Source organism: Pseudophryne corroboree, chromosome 8 (assembly GCF_028390025.1).
Source record: "Pseudophryne corroboree isolate aPseCor3 chromosome 8, aPseCor3.hap2, whole genome shotgun sequence".
Taxonomy (NCBI): domain Eukaryota; kingdom Metazoa; phylum Chordata; class Amphibia; order Anura; family Myobatrachidae; genus Pseudophryne; species Pseudophryne corroboree.
Window position 1 is genome coordinate 123123184 of NC_086451.1, and position 20112 is coordinate 123143295.

Sequence of the window (20112 nt, forward strand, 5' to 3'; positions counted from 1 at the left end):
TGGGGGCATTTATGTATCTGGCACTGTGGGGGCATTTATCTGGCACTGTGGGGGGCATTCATTTATCTGGCACTGCGGGGGGGGGCATTTATCTGTGCACTGTGAGGGGGCATTAATGTATCTGGCACTGTGGGGGCATTTCTGGCACTGTGGGGGCATATCTGCGCTGTGGGGGCATTTATGTATCTGCACTGTGGGGGCATGTATGTATCTGGCGCTGTGGGGGCATGTATGTATCTGGCACTGTGGGGGCATGTATGTATCTGGCACTGTGGGGGTATTTATGTATCTGGCACTGTGGGGGTATATCTGCACTGTGGGGGCACTTATTTATCTGGCACTGTGGGGGGCATTTATTTATCTGGCACTGTGGGGGCATATCTGGCACTGGGGCATATCTGGCACTGTGGGGGCATATCTGGCACTGGGGGCATATCTGGCACTGTGGGGGCATATCTGGCACTGGGGGCATTAATGTATCTGACACTGTGGGGGGCAATAATGCATCTGGCACTGGGGGCATTTATGCATCTGGCAATGTGTGGGCATTTATGTATCTGGCACTGGGGGCATTTATGTATCTGGCCCTGTGGGGGCATATCTGGCACTGTGGGGGCAATTTTATATATGGCACTGTGGGGACATATCTGGCACTGTGTGGGCATTTTTATATCTGGCACTCTGTGGCCATTTATGTAGCTGGCACTGCTGGGGGGGGCATGTCGCGTGTAGCTGGCACTGCTGGGGAGCATGTCGCGTGTAGCTGGCACTGCTGGGGGGCATGTCGCGTGTAGCTGGCACTGCTGGGGGGCATGTCGCGTGTAGCTGGCACTGCTGGGGGGCTTGTCGCGTGTAGCTGGCACTGCTGGGGGGCTTGTCGCGTGTAGCTGGCACTGCTGGGGGGCATGTCGCGTGTAGCTGGCACTGCTGGGGGGCATGTCGCGTGTAGCTGGCACTGCTGGGGGGCATGTCGCGTGTAGCTGGCACTGCTGGGGGGCTTGTCGCGTGTAGCTGGCACTGCTGGGGGGCGTGTCATGTAGTGTTCCCGCTAGGCGTCTGTGGCTAGGCAATGTGTCTCAGTGCTGTGCCTGGCGCAAAGTGTATAGGAGGTTCTACCTGGTGCAGTGTGTATTAGCTGCACTACTGTGTGGTGTAATGCAAATTGCCACTATTATGTGGCCACGTACCTTCCCCACGAAGTAACTCCCCTTAATTTTTGCTGCGCGCCTTCGGCGCGCACTGTCCATTCTTTGACATATAGGTATGGGAACAACAAGCAGTATGTACATCATTTTGCCCTCCTAACTTAAAAATGTGCCCTCCCTGTGATCAGCACCATGCCCTAAAAAGTGAACACTATCATGTGTAGCTGGCACTGCTGCGGGGCATGTCATGTGTAGCTGGCACTGCTGCGGGGCATGTCATGTGTAGCTGGCACTGCTGCGGGGCATGTCGTGTATCTGGCACTATACTGGAGACATTGTGTGTAAGGAACACTACTGTGGCTATGTGTAAGGCTGCTAATTGTGTGAAAATATGTTTATAGTTTGATGATATGAAGTTATGAGGCCACGCCCACTTTTCCAGAGGCCACACCCACTTTTCCGGGAGCGCGCGCGCCTTCGGCGCGCGCATGGGGGGGGGGGGGGGGCGCTTTTACATTTTCTCGCTCAGGGTGCTAGTAGGCCTGGAGCCGGCCCTGCCCAGTGTGTCTGCACTGTGATGCCTGCAAAAGGCACATAGACAAGTCTATGTTCATAATGTCATTGCTATAATGTCGACATCCGTATGTTGAAATGATTCAAACTGTTGACAGGAACCAGGTCAGCAACCACAAACTGTTGACAGATTTACAGTGTCAGCATCTGAAATGTTGCCATGTGACTACCAGGCAGGGGTTAAAGTGAGCCAGAACGGGGCGGAACTGCGTTCCGTCAGTTCCATTTGGAGATGGAACGCAGTTCCGCCTCCTCTGGCTCACCTCACCCCATGTGTCCCCAGTGCCGCAGCAGCAGACAGATGACGGGGCGCCCGCTGAGATTGTGTTACCAGCGGGCGCCCGTCTCCCACCACAGCGGCAGCCGGGGGCAGGAGCTCAGTACTGAGCTCCGGCTTCCGGATCTGTCATTGCGCGCTATGGGAGAGACGTCATGACGTCTCTCCCATAGTGCCGAGGAGCGGACGCTCAGAAGACTGCAGCAGCCGGACACGGAGCGGGGCTTGGTAAATATGGTGTGTGTTGTGTTTGTCTTTTTTTTTGTGTAGCGGCGCATCTGGGGGGGGGAGCATTACTACTGGGGGGCAAACTACTGAGGGGGGGGCATTACTACTGGGGGCAAACTACTGAGGGGCATCTGCTGGGGCAAACAACTGGGGGGCATTACTACTGGGGGGGCATCAACTGAGGGCAAACTACTGGGGGGGGCATTACTACTGGGGGGCAAACTACTGAGGGGCATTTACTGGGGGCAAACAACTGGGGGGCATTACTACTGGGGGCAAACTACGGGGGGCATTACTACTGGGGCAAACTACTGAGGGGCTTTACTACTGCGGGGCATCTACTGGGGGCAAACTACTGGGGACATTAATACTGGGGGCAAACTATAGGAGGGCATTACTACTGGGGGGCAAACTACTGAGGGGCATCTACAGGGGGCAAACTACTGGGGGGGCATAACTACTGGGGGCATTACTACTGGGGGCAAACTACTGGGAGACATTACTACTGGGGGGCATCTGCTGGGGCAAACTACTGAGGGCAAGCTACTGGGGGCAAACTACAGGAGGGCATTACTACTGGGGGCATAACTACAGGGGCATTACTACTGGGGTGTAACTACAGGAGCTAAACTACTGGGGCATTACTACTTGGAGGCATTACTACTGGGGGCTAAACTACAAGGGGGCATAACTACAGGGGCTAAACGACTGGGGGCATTACTACAGGCAACATTACTGAGGGCAATATTACACAGGGGCATTACCATTAAGGGCATTACTACTGGGGGCACTATTGAGGGCATTGTAAAGGGGGCACTTCATAAGGGGCATCACTCCTGGGGACATAAGGGGCACTGCTATTGTGGGCATTGCATAAGGGGCACCACTACTATGGGCTCTATATAAGGGGCACTACCACTGTGGGCATTGTATAAGAGGCGCTACTGCTGTGGGCATTATGTGTATTATGGGGTGCTACTACTGTGGGCATTATTACTATTGTGTAACACGCCCCTTTTTTGAGACCATGCCCCCTTTTTTCAGCACGCGCCTACGCCGCGCGCAATACCTTTGTTACATTGGCGCCGTGGGGAGGGGGGTGAGTTCTACCACCTCTCTAGGACCACTTTAAGCACTGCTACCAGGGACGGTTTGTTAACAGTTCATCATATCGACATTTCATAGTTCATCATGTGTACCGACAGTCCGACACATGAAGAACTATGACATCACTGTCGGTATACTGAGCATGCCGACATGCTTGTCAACATTCTCATGTCGACCTGATGACAGGTCAACAAGTTATACCACACCCCTATAAAATGATAGCTAGAATCTGGTTGCTATGAGCAACTGTCCACTTTAGAAGATTTGATATATGTCCGTCTAAGTATTAAAAATTGGTCTTTTCCATGACTCTACTAGTTAGCATTTTAAAGGAAATTGATGTGATATATACTGTAGCTGAAATTCCCCACCAAACCAGATTCACTTACAGCAAGATATGTGATTAGTCCCAAAACATGGGGGGGGTCATTCCGACCTGATCGCACGCTAGCTATTTTTTGCAGAGCTGCGATCAGGTCAAAACTCGGTAAAACTGCACATGCGTATGCACCGCAATGTACAGGCGCGTTGTACGGGTACAAAGCGGATCGGTGCTGGGCGATGGATTTAACGAAGAATCCATTCGCACAGCCGATCGCAAGAAGATTGACAGGAAGAAGGTTATTATGGGTGTCAACCTACCGTTTTCAGGGAGTGGTTGGAAAAACGCAGGCGTCTCCTAGCATTTGCAGGGCGGGTGTCTGACGTCAATTCCGGGACCGGACAGGCTGAAGTGATCGCAGTGGCTGAGTAAGTTCAGACCTACTCAGAAACTGCACCAGACTTTTTTGTACTGCTCGGCTGCACAAGCATTCGCACACTTGCAAAGCGACAATACACTCCCCCATAGGCAGCGACTATTTGATCGCAGAGCTGCAAAAAATAGCTAGCGAGCGATCATCTCTGAATGACCCCCCATGGTTCTATTTAGTTGTCAACAAATAAAGACATTGGGGGTCATTCCGAGTTGTTCGCTCGTTATTTTTTTCTCGCAACGGAGCGATTAGTCGCTAATGCGCATGCGCAATGTCCGCAGTGCGACTGCGCCAAGTAAATTTGCTATGCAGTTAGGAATTTTACTCACGGCATTACGAGGTTTTTTCTTCGTTCTGGTGATCGTAATGTGATTGACAGGAAGTGGGTGTTTCTGGGCGGAAACTGGCCGTTTTATGGGAGTGTGTAAAAAAACGCTACCGTTTCTGGGAAAAACGCGGGAGTGGCTGGAGAAATGGAGGAGTGTCTGGGCGAACGCTGGGTGTGTTTGTGACGTCAAACCAGGAACGACAAGCACTGAACTGATCGCACTGGCAGAGTAAGTCTCGAGCTACTCAGAAACTGCACAGAGAAGTCTTTTCGCAATATTGCGAATCTTTCGTTCGCAATTTTGATAAGCTAAGATTCACTCCCAGTAGGCGGCGGCTTAGCGTGTGCAATGCTGCTAAAAGCAGCTTGCGAGCGAACAACTTGGAATGACCCCCATTGTCAGAAACAAGAGCTTCCAGAGAAAAATCATTAAATCCTAGCCCTATCCTTCAGAGATTACTGCCAAGTACTCTACTTACTTTAGAGAAAATTACTGTATTTCAACGTAGTTGTCAAACAAGTAACAACAAACACACAAACAAAATGTGTTGATGCAACTGGCAATGTTATGAATTTTGTACATCCGTTCAGGCGGAGATAGAAGCTTGTAATAATGCAAACCAGCCTTGCATGCTATTTTATCCATGACTACTGCATCAATGTTTACAGAATAACATTGATGCCACATCCAATATTACAAAAACAAAATACTACAAAACTGAATTCTAAAATTTTATTTTTTCTATCATGTTTTCTTTGCAATAATTTCACAGGTCACTTGTTTTGTTTCTCTTTTAATGCTGTCTTTTTCTAATGCTTACTGAAGACAGCCCTTAGAAATCAACCATGCTAACAGCTGCAGACCACTGAACCCACACGGGAGCCGACATCACACAGCAGAGCCCCTATTGGCTGTCTGTCTGAGCACACTGATTAAATAAGACTGTTGCCAGCTTCAAGAAACGGAAAAAGGAGGCCCCCTGTAACTGGAGACAGGAGAAAGAAATGCTTAGAGCAAAGTACAGCAAGAGAGTATTTCCATTTAGGCTAACTCCGTCACTGAAAGAAAAGCCCATAGTTTCAAAGTTAAATAGCCCAGTTTTGCAATTGGAGGTGGACATACAGTATTTACCACAGATATCGTAGCTTTGTAGTCTGATAGAGCTGGCAGTTTTAAGCACATGTACAGTTTGTTTCAGCTATATATTCTGTGCCAAAACTAATTTAAAGCTTCTAACTTCTGTAGCCGGGACACTGGGAGAAGAGAAATCTCCAAAATCTTCACAAGATGTTAATTCTGCACGGGAGGCAAACTTCCATATCCAATAACATGGCAAGTCCACACTGATAACTTTGTGAAGCCTTATATTGTTTTGTAGTGGATCATTTCACATGTTGGAGCATTTAGGGTGAGATGATTAAAATACTGGATAAATACTGCTGCAGTATCTACGAGCCTACCATCCCCTGTCTGCAAACTGCAAGTGGGGGGAGGGATGTTAGGTTTAGGCATGAGAAGGAGGGTTAGGCTTAAGGTGCAGTGCCGGGAAGGTTAGGGTTAGGTACCGGAGAGGGAGAGTTAGGTTTGGGCACATAGAAGGGGAGGTTAGGGTTAGGCACAAAGTGAGGAGGGTTAGGTTTAGGCAGCGGGAAAGGGCCGGTTAGGGTTAGGTACCACCCCGGAGGGTTAGGGTTAGGCACCACAGGGAGGGTTAGGGTTAGGCGCCCACAAAGGAGGGTTGGGGCAGGGGGCAGGGTAGGGTTAGGGTACTTAAGAGGAGGCTGTCAGGATTTTAATGGTCAGAAAGCTGCTGTCAGAATTCTGACCGCCGGCAACCTGTTCATCGGGAAATCATACTGATCCCCTTCCTTTATACTGCTGCTTGCATTCTAATTGTACCAGACATGTAATAGGCAAGCATTCTCCTTCATATTAACATTAATAAAGGCTTTCACACACATATACACACCAGTGGCGTAACTACTGCCCCCGCAGTCCTCGCGATGGCTTGGGGGCGAGGGGCTGCGGGGGCGCCACTGATTTACAGCAGACTGACATGCGGACGAGCGTCCGCATGTCAGTCTGCAGTCTCCTTCCCTCCGCCGCTTTTTGGAGGGACACGGAGGGCACACAGCGCGCCTCCCTGTGTCCCTCCTGCTGCATCATCTCCGGCGGCCGCGGGTCTAATAGGGGGAAGTGCCGTCCGTGAGCTCTAATTGGCTCACGAACCGGCACTTCCCCCTATTAGACCCGCGGCCGCCGGAGATGATGCAGCAGGAGGGACACAGGAGAGACGAGCTGTGCCCTCCGTGTCCCTCCAAAAAGCGACGGCAGGGGGGGGGGGGGTAAATATCTGGCACTGGGGGCATATATGGAACGGGGGGGGGGGAGGGAGGAATATCTGGCACTGGGGCATTTCTGGCACTGGGGGGAATATCTGGCACTGGGGGCATATCTGGCACTGGGGGGGGATATCTGGCACTGGGGCATATATGGCACTGGGGGGGAATATCTGGCACTGGGGGCATATATGGCACTGGGGGGGGGATATCTGGCACTGGGGGCATATATGGCACGGGGGGCATATATGGCACTGGGGGGAATATCTGGCACTGGGGGCATATATGGCACTGGGGGGGGGATATCTGGCACTGGGGCATATATGGCACTGGGGGGAATATCTGGCACTGGGGGGGGATATCTGGCACTGGGGCATATATGGCACTGGGGGGAATATCTGGCACTGGGGGGAATATCTGGCACTGGGGGGAATATCTGGCACTGGGGGGGAATATTTGGCACTGGGGGGGAATATCTGGCACTGGGGGCATATATGGCACTGGGGGGGATATCTGGCACTGGGGGCATATATGGCACGTGGGGAATATCTGGCACTGGGGGCAGTGGCGTAACTACTGCCCCCGCAGTCCTCGCGGTGGCTTGGGGGCGAGGGGCTGCGGGGGCGCCACTGATTTACAGCAGACTGACATGCGGACGAGCGTCCGCATGTCAGTCTGCAGTCTCCTTCCCTCCGCCGCTTTTTGGAGGGACACGGAGGGCACACAGCGCGCCTCCTTGTGTCCCTCCTGCTGCATCATCTCCGGCGGCCGCGGGTCTAATAGGGGGAAGTGCCGTCCGTGAGCTCTAATTGGCTCACGAACCGGCACTTCCCCCTATTAGACCCGCGGCCGCCGGAGATGATGCAGCAGGAGGAACACAGGAGAGACGAGCTGTGCCCTCCGTGTCCCTCCAAAAAGCGACGGCGGGGGGGGGGGGGGGGGGGGTAAATATCCGGCACTGGGGGCATATATGGCACGGGGGGGGGGAGGGAGGAATATCTGGCACTGGGGCATTTCTGGCACTGGGGGGAATATCTGGCACTGGGGGCATATCTGGCACTGGGGGGGGATATCTGGCACTGGGGCATATATGGCACTGGGGGGGAATATCTGGCACTGGGGGCATATATGGCACTGGGGGGGGATATCTGGCACTGGGGGCATATATGGCACGGGGGGCATATATGGCACTGGGGGGAATATCTGGCACTGGGGGCATATATGGCACTGGGGGGGGGATATCTGGCACTGGGGCATATATGGCACTGGTGGGAATATCTGGCACTGGGGGGGGGGATATCTGGCACTGGGGCATATATGGCACAGGGGGGAATATCTGGCACTGGGGGGAATATCTGGCACTGGGGGGGAATATCTGGCACTGGGGGCATATATGGCACTGGGGGGGAATATCTGGCACTGGGGGCATATATGGCACTGGGGGGGATATCTGGCACTGGGGGCATATATGGCACGGGGGGAATATCTGGCACTGGTGGGGAATATCTGGCACTGGGGGCATATATGGCACGGGGGGAATATCTGGCACTGGGGGGGAATATCTGGCACTGGGGGCATATATGGCACTGGGGGCATATTTGGCACTGGGGGGGAATATATGGCACTGGGGGCATATCTGGCACTGGGGGCATATGTGGCACTGGGGGGGAATATCTGGCACTGGGGGCATATGTGGCACTGGGGGGGTATATGTGTACCTGGCACATGGGGGGGACGACTATATTTGGCACTGGGGCATGTAAGTACCTGGCACTGTGGGGGAATATCTGGCACTGGGGACATATGTGGCACTGGGAGCACAGCCCTAGCAACAAGGACTACCTCCTAGCAACGAGCATGACACCCAGTGCATGAAACACCTGGCAACGAGCATGACACCCAGTGCATGAAACACCTGGCAACGAGCATGACACCCAGTGCATGAAACCCCTGACAACGAGCAGGTAATTGAAAAGTAATTAGAAGCCTTACTGTAGGACTTAATGTGTAATGGGCATTACGGTGTGTGGCATAATGTATCACGGACATTGCGGTGTGTGTCATAATGTGTCACAGGCATTACGGTGTATGGTATACTATATCGCGGGCATTGTGATATGTGGTATAATGTCTCAGGGTCATTGCAGTGTGTGGCATAATGTATCACGGACATTGCGGTGTGTGTCATAATGTGTCAGGCATTACGGTGTGTGGTATACTATATCACGGGCATTGTGGTATGTGGTATAATGTCTCAGGGTCATTGCAGTGTGGCATAATACATAACGGGCATTGCGATGTGTGGCATAGGGTATAACGGGCAGGGCATTGCGGTATGTGTCACAGGCATTACGGTGTATGGTATACTATATCACGGGCATTGTGGTATAATGTCTCAAGGTCATTGCAGTGTGTGGCATAATGTGTCACAGGCATTGTATGTGCTATAATGTATCGGGCATTGCAGTGTGTGGCATAATGTATCACGGACATTGCGGTGTGTGTCATAATGTGTCACAGACATTGTATGTGCTATAATGTATCAGGGGCATTGCAGTGTGTAGCATAATGTATAACGGGCATTGCGATTCCTGTCATAATGTATCACAGGCATTACGGTGTGTGGCATAATGTGTCACAGACATTACGGTGTGTGGCATAATGTGTCGGGGGCATTACAGTGTGTGCATATTGTGTCGTGCATTATAGTGTGCGGCATAATGTCTAAGGGCCATTGCAGTATGTGGCATAATGTATACTGGGCATTACTATAAGGAGGAAAAATGACAAATAATGTAAGGGGCATGAATCAGGATTATTTTTCTTTCCTGTGGTGGCCAACGTATGGGCGTGCAGGTTGCAAAACTGGGGTATAAGGTAGTCTTTTCCTGCAATGCCACGCCCCTTTATGCGAAACCACGCCCACTCCAACAAAACCACGCCCCTTTTTTGGCAGGCGCGCACATATTTATCCCTTTCTTGCTCCCAATTATGGAGCATGAAGGGGGGGGGGGGCGCCGAAGAATTTTTGGGCTTGGGGGAGAAAAATTTCTAGTTACGCCACTGATACACACATAGAACAAATACACACTAAACACATATACACATACATATACATATACAGACGGTCAAACAACCCCACACACACACACACACACACACACACACACACACACACACACACACACACACACACACACACAACACATATAGAACACTTACAGTGCTTTTGGAGACTTAGGGAATATGCCACAATTCGCTGGTCAGCAGGGAGGAGGCGGAGCCAATATGATGTGCTCTATGAGAATTACGTCATATTGGCTCCACAATTGCCGGCCGTCGGACTGTCGGAACGTGGCTGAGGGGGTGGAGGTACTCAGAAAGCCTCCTGCATGCGCCACTGCAGCAGGGCTGAGATGGGATGAGGTGACCTGGCATATGCCATGTCCTTTTTCACACATATTGTAGCAACTTGTTTTTTGTCTCAAAATATTTTCTAGACGAACCCTTTATAAATAAATCTATGATGTAGTAATACATTCATAACTGTTGGGTTTAAGGGGAGGTTCATAGCATTTTGAATCAGGAATTGGGACCATGATGAACAGTGCATTATGCCAACATATACTAAGGAAGGACAAGGTCTGTATCAATATTTTGGACTATTTTGCCATGAATAATTCGGAGTATGATTTAGAGGTGCACACATCATGTGCAGCTACGATTTCTCAAGGATTCTCAAGTGTGAAATATGCAAATACCTGTTTAAGCATTCGCCTTGTATGCTAACGTAACCAATTTAACAAACCCCGTGATGCCCACTTTGCTTATCTGAGCAATGCTCAACTGTGCTGGTGGAACCAAACACTCCATCATCGAAGCATTATTTGTTGAATCCTTGAGCAGCCCACCGTGCGCAGAGCCTTTCTTGTAACTTTCTTAAGATATGGCCACTGTGGCTGCAGTGCTGCAATAGAGATCACAGCCTCATGCCAAAACACACCTATGACACTTCCATAACACACCCATGACACTTTAGTCTTTTTTACAAAGACTTTAGATCATAATAATACTTCCCAGGGTTTGGTTATGTGTTACAGGCAGTCAGGAAACCGCCGGTTACAATACCACGCGCTCTCCGCGCGGCAGGCTAGGTGGCTTGCTATGCCCACCACAGGTTCTATTCCCACTCTATTGGTGTCGTGTACATCCAGTGCCAGATTAAGGTCCACATGGGCCTGGAGCTGACATTTCTGACGGGCCTATTGTGTATTGCGCAGTGGGTGTGATTAGCGCCACAGAGAATATTTTACGGTGTGGACATGGGGTGATGTGGCATACTACATCACTGCACTTCCTTCCTACACTACATCTCTTCATCTATATCACTACTACAGTACATACACACTATGGGGGTCATTCTGACCCGTCCGCACGCAGCGGTTCTTCGCTGTGGTGCGAACGGGTCAGAACTGACATGCGCGGCGGACGCAATGCGCACGCGCGTTGTTGCCCATTGACAGCCGTTGCCGGGCAACGACCAGAAGAGAGAAGAAAGTGATCGCTAGCGTGATCGCTAGCGCGATCGCAAGGAGATTGACATCAGGGAGGCGTTCCGGGGCGGATAATCACCGTTTTCCGGGCGTGGAGATCCAAACGCAGGCGTGTCCAGGCGTTTGGAGGGCGGTTGTCTGATGTCAATCCCAGGACCTTCATCCCTGGATCCATCGCACAGGGTAAGTAAGTCTCACCCTGGTCTTGTTTTGTAGAAAACTTTTTTAGTATAGCAGGGCTGCACAAGCGATCACATCCCTGCTATGCTATAATACACTCCCCCATAGGCGGTGTTAGGTTGATCGCACAAGCAGCAAAAAATTGCTACATGCCATCAACTCGAAATGACCCCCTATGTGGCATATTTATCACAATCCACATCGGAGATGTGGATGGGATGCGATAACTTCAACCAAAATCGCATTGTGATAATTGAATACATCATAAGGATGTATCAATTATCACATAAAGGGGCAGAGCTTGCGAGAAAGCTCCGTCCCCGAAAATCCAGTTACAACAATTCTCAGGGTATTCTTCATGAAAATGGCCCTGAGATTGTAAAGCACATGTGCCACCACCGGCTAACAACCCCCACCCCCATCCCTGTGACCCTTTAGGCCTCAGGAGTTTTTGTTAATAATTGTTTCCCAGACTGAGTCCTCTTTAGTCTGAGTCAGGTACATGCTCCCTCCATGATGTGCTTTGCTTTATTTCATGATTTGTTGTTGTCTTATTCCATGGCATGCTTTTTTGTCAATGTTAATGTATAAATATTCTCATACACCACACACAGATGTGTACACACAGTCTCTCATACAGTATGTACTGTACAAACACAGACACTATCATACACCAACATGCCCAGACACCATGCACATGCATACACATTATCACATAAAAACATGAGATTTAATAATGTACACTGAAACATTTTGTTCATACATAAAACAAAATAGCCCAAATATCAACAGATACAGTAGTATCTGACTTACCAGTGGGAAATGTGGTTGGGAATGTACACCACCCCAGCCAGACCCTCATGCAGCCTGCCCACCTGGAAGCCCTGAGCCGGCAGCTGCTGCTCCTGCCCAGCTAATGGCACCTGGAAGTGCCAGCAAGCCAGAGCAGATGGCAGCCTCTGGTTTGCGTTCCACAGTGGAGTGAAAATCCTGGAAGCGCTGCAGCCAGCCCAGCAGACGTATGGATTACCCTGGGCCGGCAGAGCTGAGAACGGGACTGGCCCAGCGGAGACTTAAGGTGCATACACACTGGGTGTTTTTGCCCAGCGTGTATGCACAGAGATGATGGCTGACATCGCTGGGCTGAAAAGCGCTCAGTGCGTACACACTGAGTACTTTTCCCCCCGCCCAGCAAAGTCAGCGGGGGTGAACGGCTTTCCATAGCTATGGAAAGCAGCTCACCCCGCCGTTCATCTACTGGTAATACCAGTAGATGAACGGCGGCCGCCAGCGATGAAGCGGAAGCACGCATCACCGGGGCATACACACTGTGCGGGTTTGAGCTGAAAGCAGCTCAACACACCAAAAGTGACCTGCTCTCAGCTCACAATCGCCCAGTGTGTATGGGTCTTTACAGTGTAGATGAATCCGACACTGCTCCTAGCAGAAGCCTGTCCCCCAATGATTAAACAATTTCCCAACAGACAATAAAGAGCTCTCATATCACTCTACTCCTACCAGGCATCCTCTGGCACTAACACACCCACTATAAGCTGAAGAGTTAATACAGGCAGAACACAGGGCCCAATGTAACGGCACCTACATCAGCTTCTACCTGGGCACATCCTCCCCTCTCTACTCCACAGCGGCCTCTACCTGACCTCAGAAACCAGCACTTGCCTGCTACCAGCCCAGCTGAAGCAACTTAACCAGGGGTCTCACCCATGGCAGTGTCACCCGCGGCTGCTCCAGCTGACCAGGGTGCTGCACGCCTCCTCTCTCAGTTGGTGCTGGGTGGCTCCTCTCCTTGCGGCGCTCCCACCATCAGACTCTCCTCCATTGAAATGTCTCCGTCAGGGCAGGCTTTCCGGGTCTGACTCCTGGGGGTCCTCCAGACAGGGTGCTCACTGTGGGGCTCCCTTCTCACTGCCTGCGCCGCGCCCGGGTTATGCAGCCGGGCTTGTCTCTGGCCCTGCCTCTCCCAGCATCCTCTGATCTCCTCCATCCTTCCAGAGCAGGTGCGGGTCTTTGTTCTCCGGTGGCGGAACTCATCAGGATCCATCGGCGCGCTGCATCCCTGCCCTCCAGATCCTCCAGCGTTCAGGCAGCCGCAGAGACAGCCTATCCACAGCCGGGGTCCTGACATAGTCATAACATCGGACTGACATAGGAGAGAGAGGCTTCTGTCGGACGGCTGCGGGCAGGGGTAATTAGGTGGTGTTATTTTGGATGGGCGGAAGGGGAGTGAGATGGGCTGTGGTGGTGACAGGAAAAATGTTTTCCTGTCACCACTTGCTGAACTGCCTGGGATGCTTTGGGCCTATTTTCAATGGGGGGCCTGGAGCTGCAGCTCCATCCGCCCCATTGTTAATCCGGCCCTGTGTACATCCACGAGTGGGAATAGTCCCTGTTGGTTGGCATGCCGACCGGCGGGATATTCACGGTTCGGGATGCCGGTGCCGGTATTGTGACTGGCGGTCTCCTGACTGCCGGTCACATAACCGCATCCCCTTCCCAGTCTCCACCTGAAGTGCCCGTTGAAGCCGTCTCAAGTAATAGTGATGTCATACTCAAATGCATTTGCCTTTGCCCACCTTGGTTCATGCAAGCACAGTAAGGGTTTCCTAGACTTTTCATTCATGCTCAGTAACAAATAATCCCTCAACTGCGCAAACATCGGTATTGCGTACACCTCTAAATCAGGACCAACTTATTGAAATGCACCAATAATCAACAGAAACAGACTGATGTTTTGGATTATCGAAAACAGCCAGTTATAACACTTATGCCTGCAGGAACCCAGCATCTTCAAGAAAAGAATGCCATTATCTTTTATACTGTTATATTGATGGTTTGTGTCAAGGATCCTTTGGCAGAGAAAGAGTGGAATGCCTTTAAGAGCAGCTGGCTTTCCTTCTGAGTTTATCTACATATTGTTTAGTGGATGATTGTGAAGACATGCATTCCAGGCTTCCCTTGCTCCTGGAGGCCAGAGCTATAAAAATAAAATATTTTGCTAATCCACCTGTTTTAATTTTGCAGTAATATACTGTTTTGCTAATATTTCTAAGGTTAAAAGTGCATTGAGCCTCCTCTTTTACATGTACGTAATGTAACCAGCTCTAAATCATTGTTACAACCGATAATCAGATTTCCAACACCAATTCGATATTATCTCAAATGAATCAATACTGTACACCCAAAATATTTATAATCGATGTTCATCTCTAATGCCTACTTCTCTGTTCAAGTTGGTGGCATATGAGAGGACTGTCTACTTTCCCAAGATCCCTGTTAAACTCCCCAAAATTGAAGTTTTATGGACATTCCGGGACAGTAGGCATACAGTATCTATTAACATGAAGCTAGAATGATAAAAATGATGTCATCACATTGGAATGTTAAGACAATTGGTATGAACTCTGACCCCTCCCACCAGTTTCAATGATGTTACTTTCAGAGAGTTCAGATATAAATCACATTTATGGTCTCCAAGAACTTCTGTTATTTCCCATACTTACTTATCACATACCACCTCATGATGAAAACACAGACACCCCTGAAAGTCAATCAATTGGGACAGATGTATTAAGCCTGGAGAAGTGATAAAGAAGTGATAAAGCAGTGTTAAGTGCAATAACGCACCAGCCAATCAGCTCCAATATGTAAATTGACAGAAGCTTTTTTGGCTTTATCACCTTCCACTAAAACTGCTTTATCACTTCAGGCTTAATACATCTGCCCCAATATTCCAACAGTGCGGGTCATTCCGAGTTGATTGTAGCTGTGCTAAATTTAGCACAGCTACGATCAGGCACTCAGACATGCAGGGGGACACCCAGCACAGGGATAGTCTGCCCCGCATGTCAGTACCCCCCCCCCCCTCCACCCGAAGAAATGCAAAAGCATCACACAGCAGCAAAGCTTTTGCATCTCAGGAGTTACTCCCGGCCAGGGCAGCTCCTGCGGCTGGCTGGGAGAACCTCTTCGCTCTCCCGGGTCGCAGCGGCTGCGTGTGACATAACACAGCCGCCGCAGCCCGCCCCCTGCGTTGTATTATTATTATCCTTTATTTATATGGCGCCACAAGGGTTCCGCAGCACCCAATTACAGAGTACATAAACACATAATTAAAACAGGAAAACAGCAACTTACAGTTGATGACAATATAGGACAAGTACAGGGTAAATAAACATATCTGCATCAACAGATGACACTGGAATAAGTATCAGGTGGCAGAAGACTGCTGGAGTTGGTGCAGATGAATATTATTAAAGTAAGAAGGATAAGCACATGAGGGAAGAGGACCCTGCTCGTGAGAGCTTACATTCAATTCCGATATTACAGTAAGCAGAAAATTCAAGTATGGAATCAAGAGATGATTTAAATGAATTAGCTAGGAATTTATATATATATATATATATATATATATATATACAGGGGATGCAGTTAAATTGCCGGCTGTTGGGATCCCTGCAGTCAGGATACCGATGCTGGAATCCCAACTGCAGACACTGCCGGAATCCCAGCTCACAGGAACTATTCCCACTCGTGGTTGTCCACGACACTCATAGAGTTGGAACAGAACCTGTGGCAAGCAGAGCGAGCCACTGAGCCCGCAGCGTGGTGAGCGCAGTGAGCCTGCAAGGGGACTCTCTGCACTCGCCCCAATGCCGGAATACTGACGGCCAGGATGCCATTGTCTGTATACTGACGACCAGCATTCCAACTGTCTGTAATTCATACTGATCCTATATATATATATATATATAGATAGATAGATAGATAGATAGATAGATAGAGATAGATAGATAGATAGATAGATAGATAGATAGATAGATAGATAGATAGATAGATAGATAGATAAAAAGAGACAAATTACCGGAACTCCAAAAGCTCCAACAGGTGGACTTGCCCAGTTGCCTCCAATACATGCTGGTTACAGGTAGGTACAAAATTTGTGGCACTCACATGACTTTGAACCATCCAGGTTTTAACTCCGCATCTTAGCAGTACACTCCATGATGCCGTGTGATAATGTCAACGTTTCCTTTTAATGATTTAAATCATTAAAATGAAACATTGGCATTATCACACCGCATCATGGAGGGTACTGCTAAGATGCGGGGTTAATACCTGGATGTTTCAAAGACCCATGATTGACACAAATTTTGTGAGTGAGCCGCCAGGTCTTGTGCAACTCTACTAAAGTTGGGATCCTTTTTATTTGCAAAAATTGGGTCTTAGAAACACAGTGGAAACTAGGACGCATGAGTAGACTGTGCTTATTAATTTGATATATGACACTAGTATATTGTGTTCCTGAGTCTATATACTGAGCAGAACAGAATCTGTATTGGGAAAAAAGTTGTAGCTGCTACATTGTAGAACTTTGTATGCAGATTCAGAGACTCAGTCGCACACAACTATACACAAGTGTCATACATTAAATTACTCAGCACATTTTCCTCGCACATTCTAGTTGCATTGCATTGTGACTAAGAAACATATGCAAAAAAAAAATAGAAAAAAATTAAGAGGATTCTCTAGAAGATTCTCCCATGACCTGGATGCCAAGAGGGGCTGTTTGGAGTGGCTGCAGAAAAGATGAATGAGGACACATCTGGAGACAGTAGAAGTCCCAGGTTGACAAAGCGCAGGGATAGTAAACATATCTGCTCTTGCTGACACATAAAGCAATAACCTAGTACAATGACAAGCAGACTACAATAACAGCAGAATCAGTAACTGAATGTAATCCATTTAAAGCTGTATTATTGTGATTTTTTTTTACCTTCCTATTACTGTATTTAGTTGAATCAAAATCCCAATAGCTGGAAAATATCCAATATTACTTAGAATTCCTGCTGATAAAAATGTATAATACTTCACAAATCACAAGTGTGCAAAGAATTTACAAATATAAAGCAACCATTATACTACAAAAATAATCCTACCTGTAAGGTGATTTTGGGTCAAAGCACGTCTTTGTGACATCAGTGACATTTGGATTACAGCAAGCTCCACCATCATAATTTAAATCCTCAATGTTGCAGTCCATATCGCACACACTGTTTTCTTTCCTGCTGGAGTACAAACAAGAGCTGCGTCCACGGCAATCACCACCATCATAACCAGTAAGCTTATGGTTACACTCTGGATCACATTCAGTGCTACCAATCTTTGTGATGTCACAGTTGGTAAGGATAAGACGGTAACGCAAGAAGGAGTCATTCTTTTCCAACACATTTAGTTCCCAGGTGATGTTGTATGGGCTAAATGCCTCATTCAGCTTTTTATGTTGAAGCTCAATTTGTTCTTTGGTGACTGTTGGATTCTCATGGTTGTCATCATAGACATTGACCACTGTATACCTCACAACTCTAGGTCCACGAAAGCCTTCAACCATGTTGTAGCTAGAAATCACCTGCAAATTGTCACAAATGGTTTGCCCACACTGAGGAAGGTCCAAATTTGTGTCTAGCGATAAAACATGGAGATAAATATTTTCTGTTTGTGGGATTTTACCATCTTTCATGGGAGACCAGTTGTTTTTCACATTCTCAAAGCTATCCTGAAGAACAAGTTGAGGTAGAGAAGTGCCCAGTTTATGAAACGCATGGCCCATATCAAGCAATATTTCTTTCTGTGTTTGAGCTGTTTTCCAAAGTCTAAATTGCTTCATATAGCCTCTATAATTCTGATTTTGACCATTTCCACCAATCATGAGAGTTTTACATTTCCGAGCAAAAGGGCTGAAGATTGGGCCAACTTGTTCAGTACTTGTTCCCACTTGTGCCCCGTTGACATAAATCTTTATTATACGACCATTGTAGGTTACGGATAGATGGACCCACTGATTTGGGAGGTAGTTGCGATGAGCAGTGACGGTGGTAATTTTCCGAGCACGATCTGTCTTCAAGGAGAAGAAAAAGTGCGGATCTCTTGTACCCTGGTCACTCGTGGCTTCAATTCCAAGAACCCATCCTCGATCATGAGAAGTATAAGTACATTTGTCATAAAGTCCTAAGTGTCCCCAGAAAAGAGAAATGTATTAATAAAAATGATGTATCACATTACTTTTTTAGGAGGCAAATTTTGTTAAATAATTTTTTTCAGAAGAGAATTAGTTTTCTAGTTTATTACCATTCAGAATCATATTAAACTTCATTGCACTTGCCTACTAAATTCCTTATAATGGTGGTCAGTAAGGAACGCTACAATTATAGCAATAGTTTTGTGTATAAATGAACATTGTTAGCACATAAATGATAAAAAAAGTGCTGAAAAAAAACATAAAACAGCACTGATTCATATAACAGTTCATTCAAAATTCATGGGTAGTTGGTGAGCTCGGCTAAAAATTCACACATCCTTAGTACAAGTTAAAAAAAAGTCTAAATACAATTATCCATGTACCTGGTAGGCTGGAACCATTGTGTCAAAATCTTTAATTACAGCCATCCTTGTTTGGTATTTCTGTCCCCTATGCCTAAGACTGGAGTATGCAAATTAGATGCAAGGGGGGCTGTTTTGCTAGTACTGCCATAACTTCTCACAAAGCACAGAAAATATTAGTCTGTATAAGGTCATATTCCAATAGGAAAAAAGTCAATACGTTATTTGAGAAGGGAATGTGTCTGGGCAGAACGGATGGTGTAATGGTTCACATAACTGGCTCACAGAACTGAGGTCATGGGTTCGATTCCCACCATGACCTAAACTGTGTGGAGTTTGTACATTCTCCCTGTACTTGCGTGGGTTTCCTTCGGGTACTCTGGTTTCCTTCCACTAGCAAATACTGGTAGGTTAATTGGCTCCTGACAAAAAATAACCCTAGTCTGTAATTGTGTGTATGTGCATGGGCAGGCTAAATGGGCCAAGTGGTTCTTATCTGTCGTCACATTCTATGTTTCTATTTGGAGACATAACAAGTACTGGAGGCCCAGCTGAGAAAATAACAACTGCTTTTACACTTGCAAACTTTGGTTGAGCACAATCTAGTAAGTCAGAGGTCAAATAGTGGGTTAAGTTATGTGTTAACACTGTGTACTATGTATTTGCCTAGGGATTGTGTAGATGTAATGTGTACTACTTAGAATGTAAGAGCTTAATAATTGTTAAAAAGGTCTATGCACTAAGCCTTGGAGAGAGTTAAAGTAGATAGAGATAAAGTACCAGCCAAGCCAAGTAGCTCCTATATGTCATTTTTCAAACCCAGCCTCTAACATGGCTTAGGAGCTGATTGGCAGTTACTTTAACCCCGTCCACTTTATCTTTCTCCATGGCTAAGTACATAGATCCCAAAGTGTTTTTGCAGGATGCCATTAGTTATATGGAAGACACTTTTATAAACACTTGATACACGCCCAACAATGGTTGTTCACTGCCTTTTCGGGGATTAAAAAATAAAGCCATATATAGGGCCTGATTCTGAGCAATGCCTATGTTCACGTTAGTTCATTGATTGTTTACAACTGTGTGTGTGAAAATTTCTGAAAAACCCTATGACACATGCATTACACCATATGGCTGCTGTTATGTTCCGGCCAGGCGCTATGAAGGATGACTGGGAGGTGGCTAGTAGTGCATGCAAGAATGGTCCGTTAGGTGGACATATAACGGG

At 48.0% G+C, this 20112-nt stretch overlaps 1 protein-coding gene across 1 annotated transcript in view; it reads right to left on the reverse strand.

Annotated features, from left to right (window-relative positions):
- The window catches only part of PAPPA (pappalysin 1), a 630246-nt gene that overhangs the window by 528281 nt on the left and 81853 nt on the right, over positions 1 to 20112 (reverse strand). The window contains exon 2 of the mRNA XM_063936909.1: positions 17444 to 18512. Coding sequence (XP_063792979.1) covers positions 17444 to 18512 — 1069 coding nt within the window. The remainder of the gene's footprint in view (positions 1 to 17443; positions 18513 to 20112) is intronic.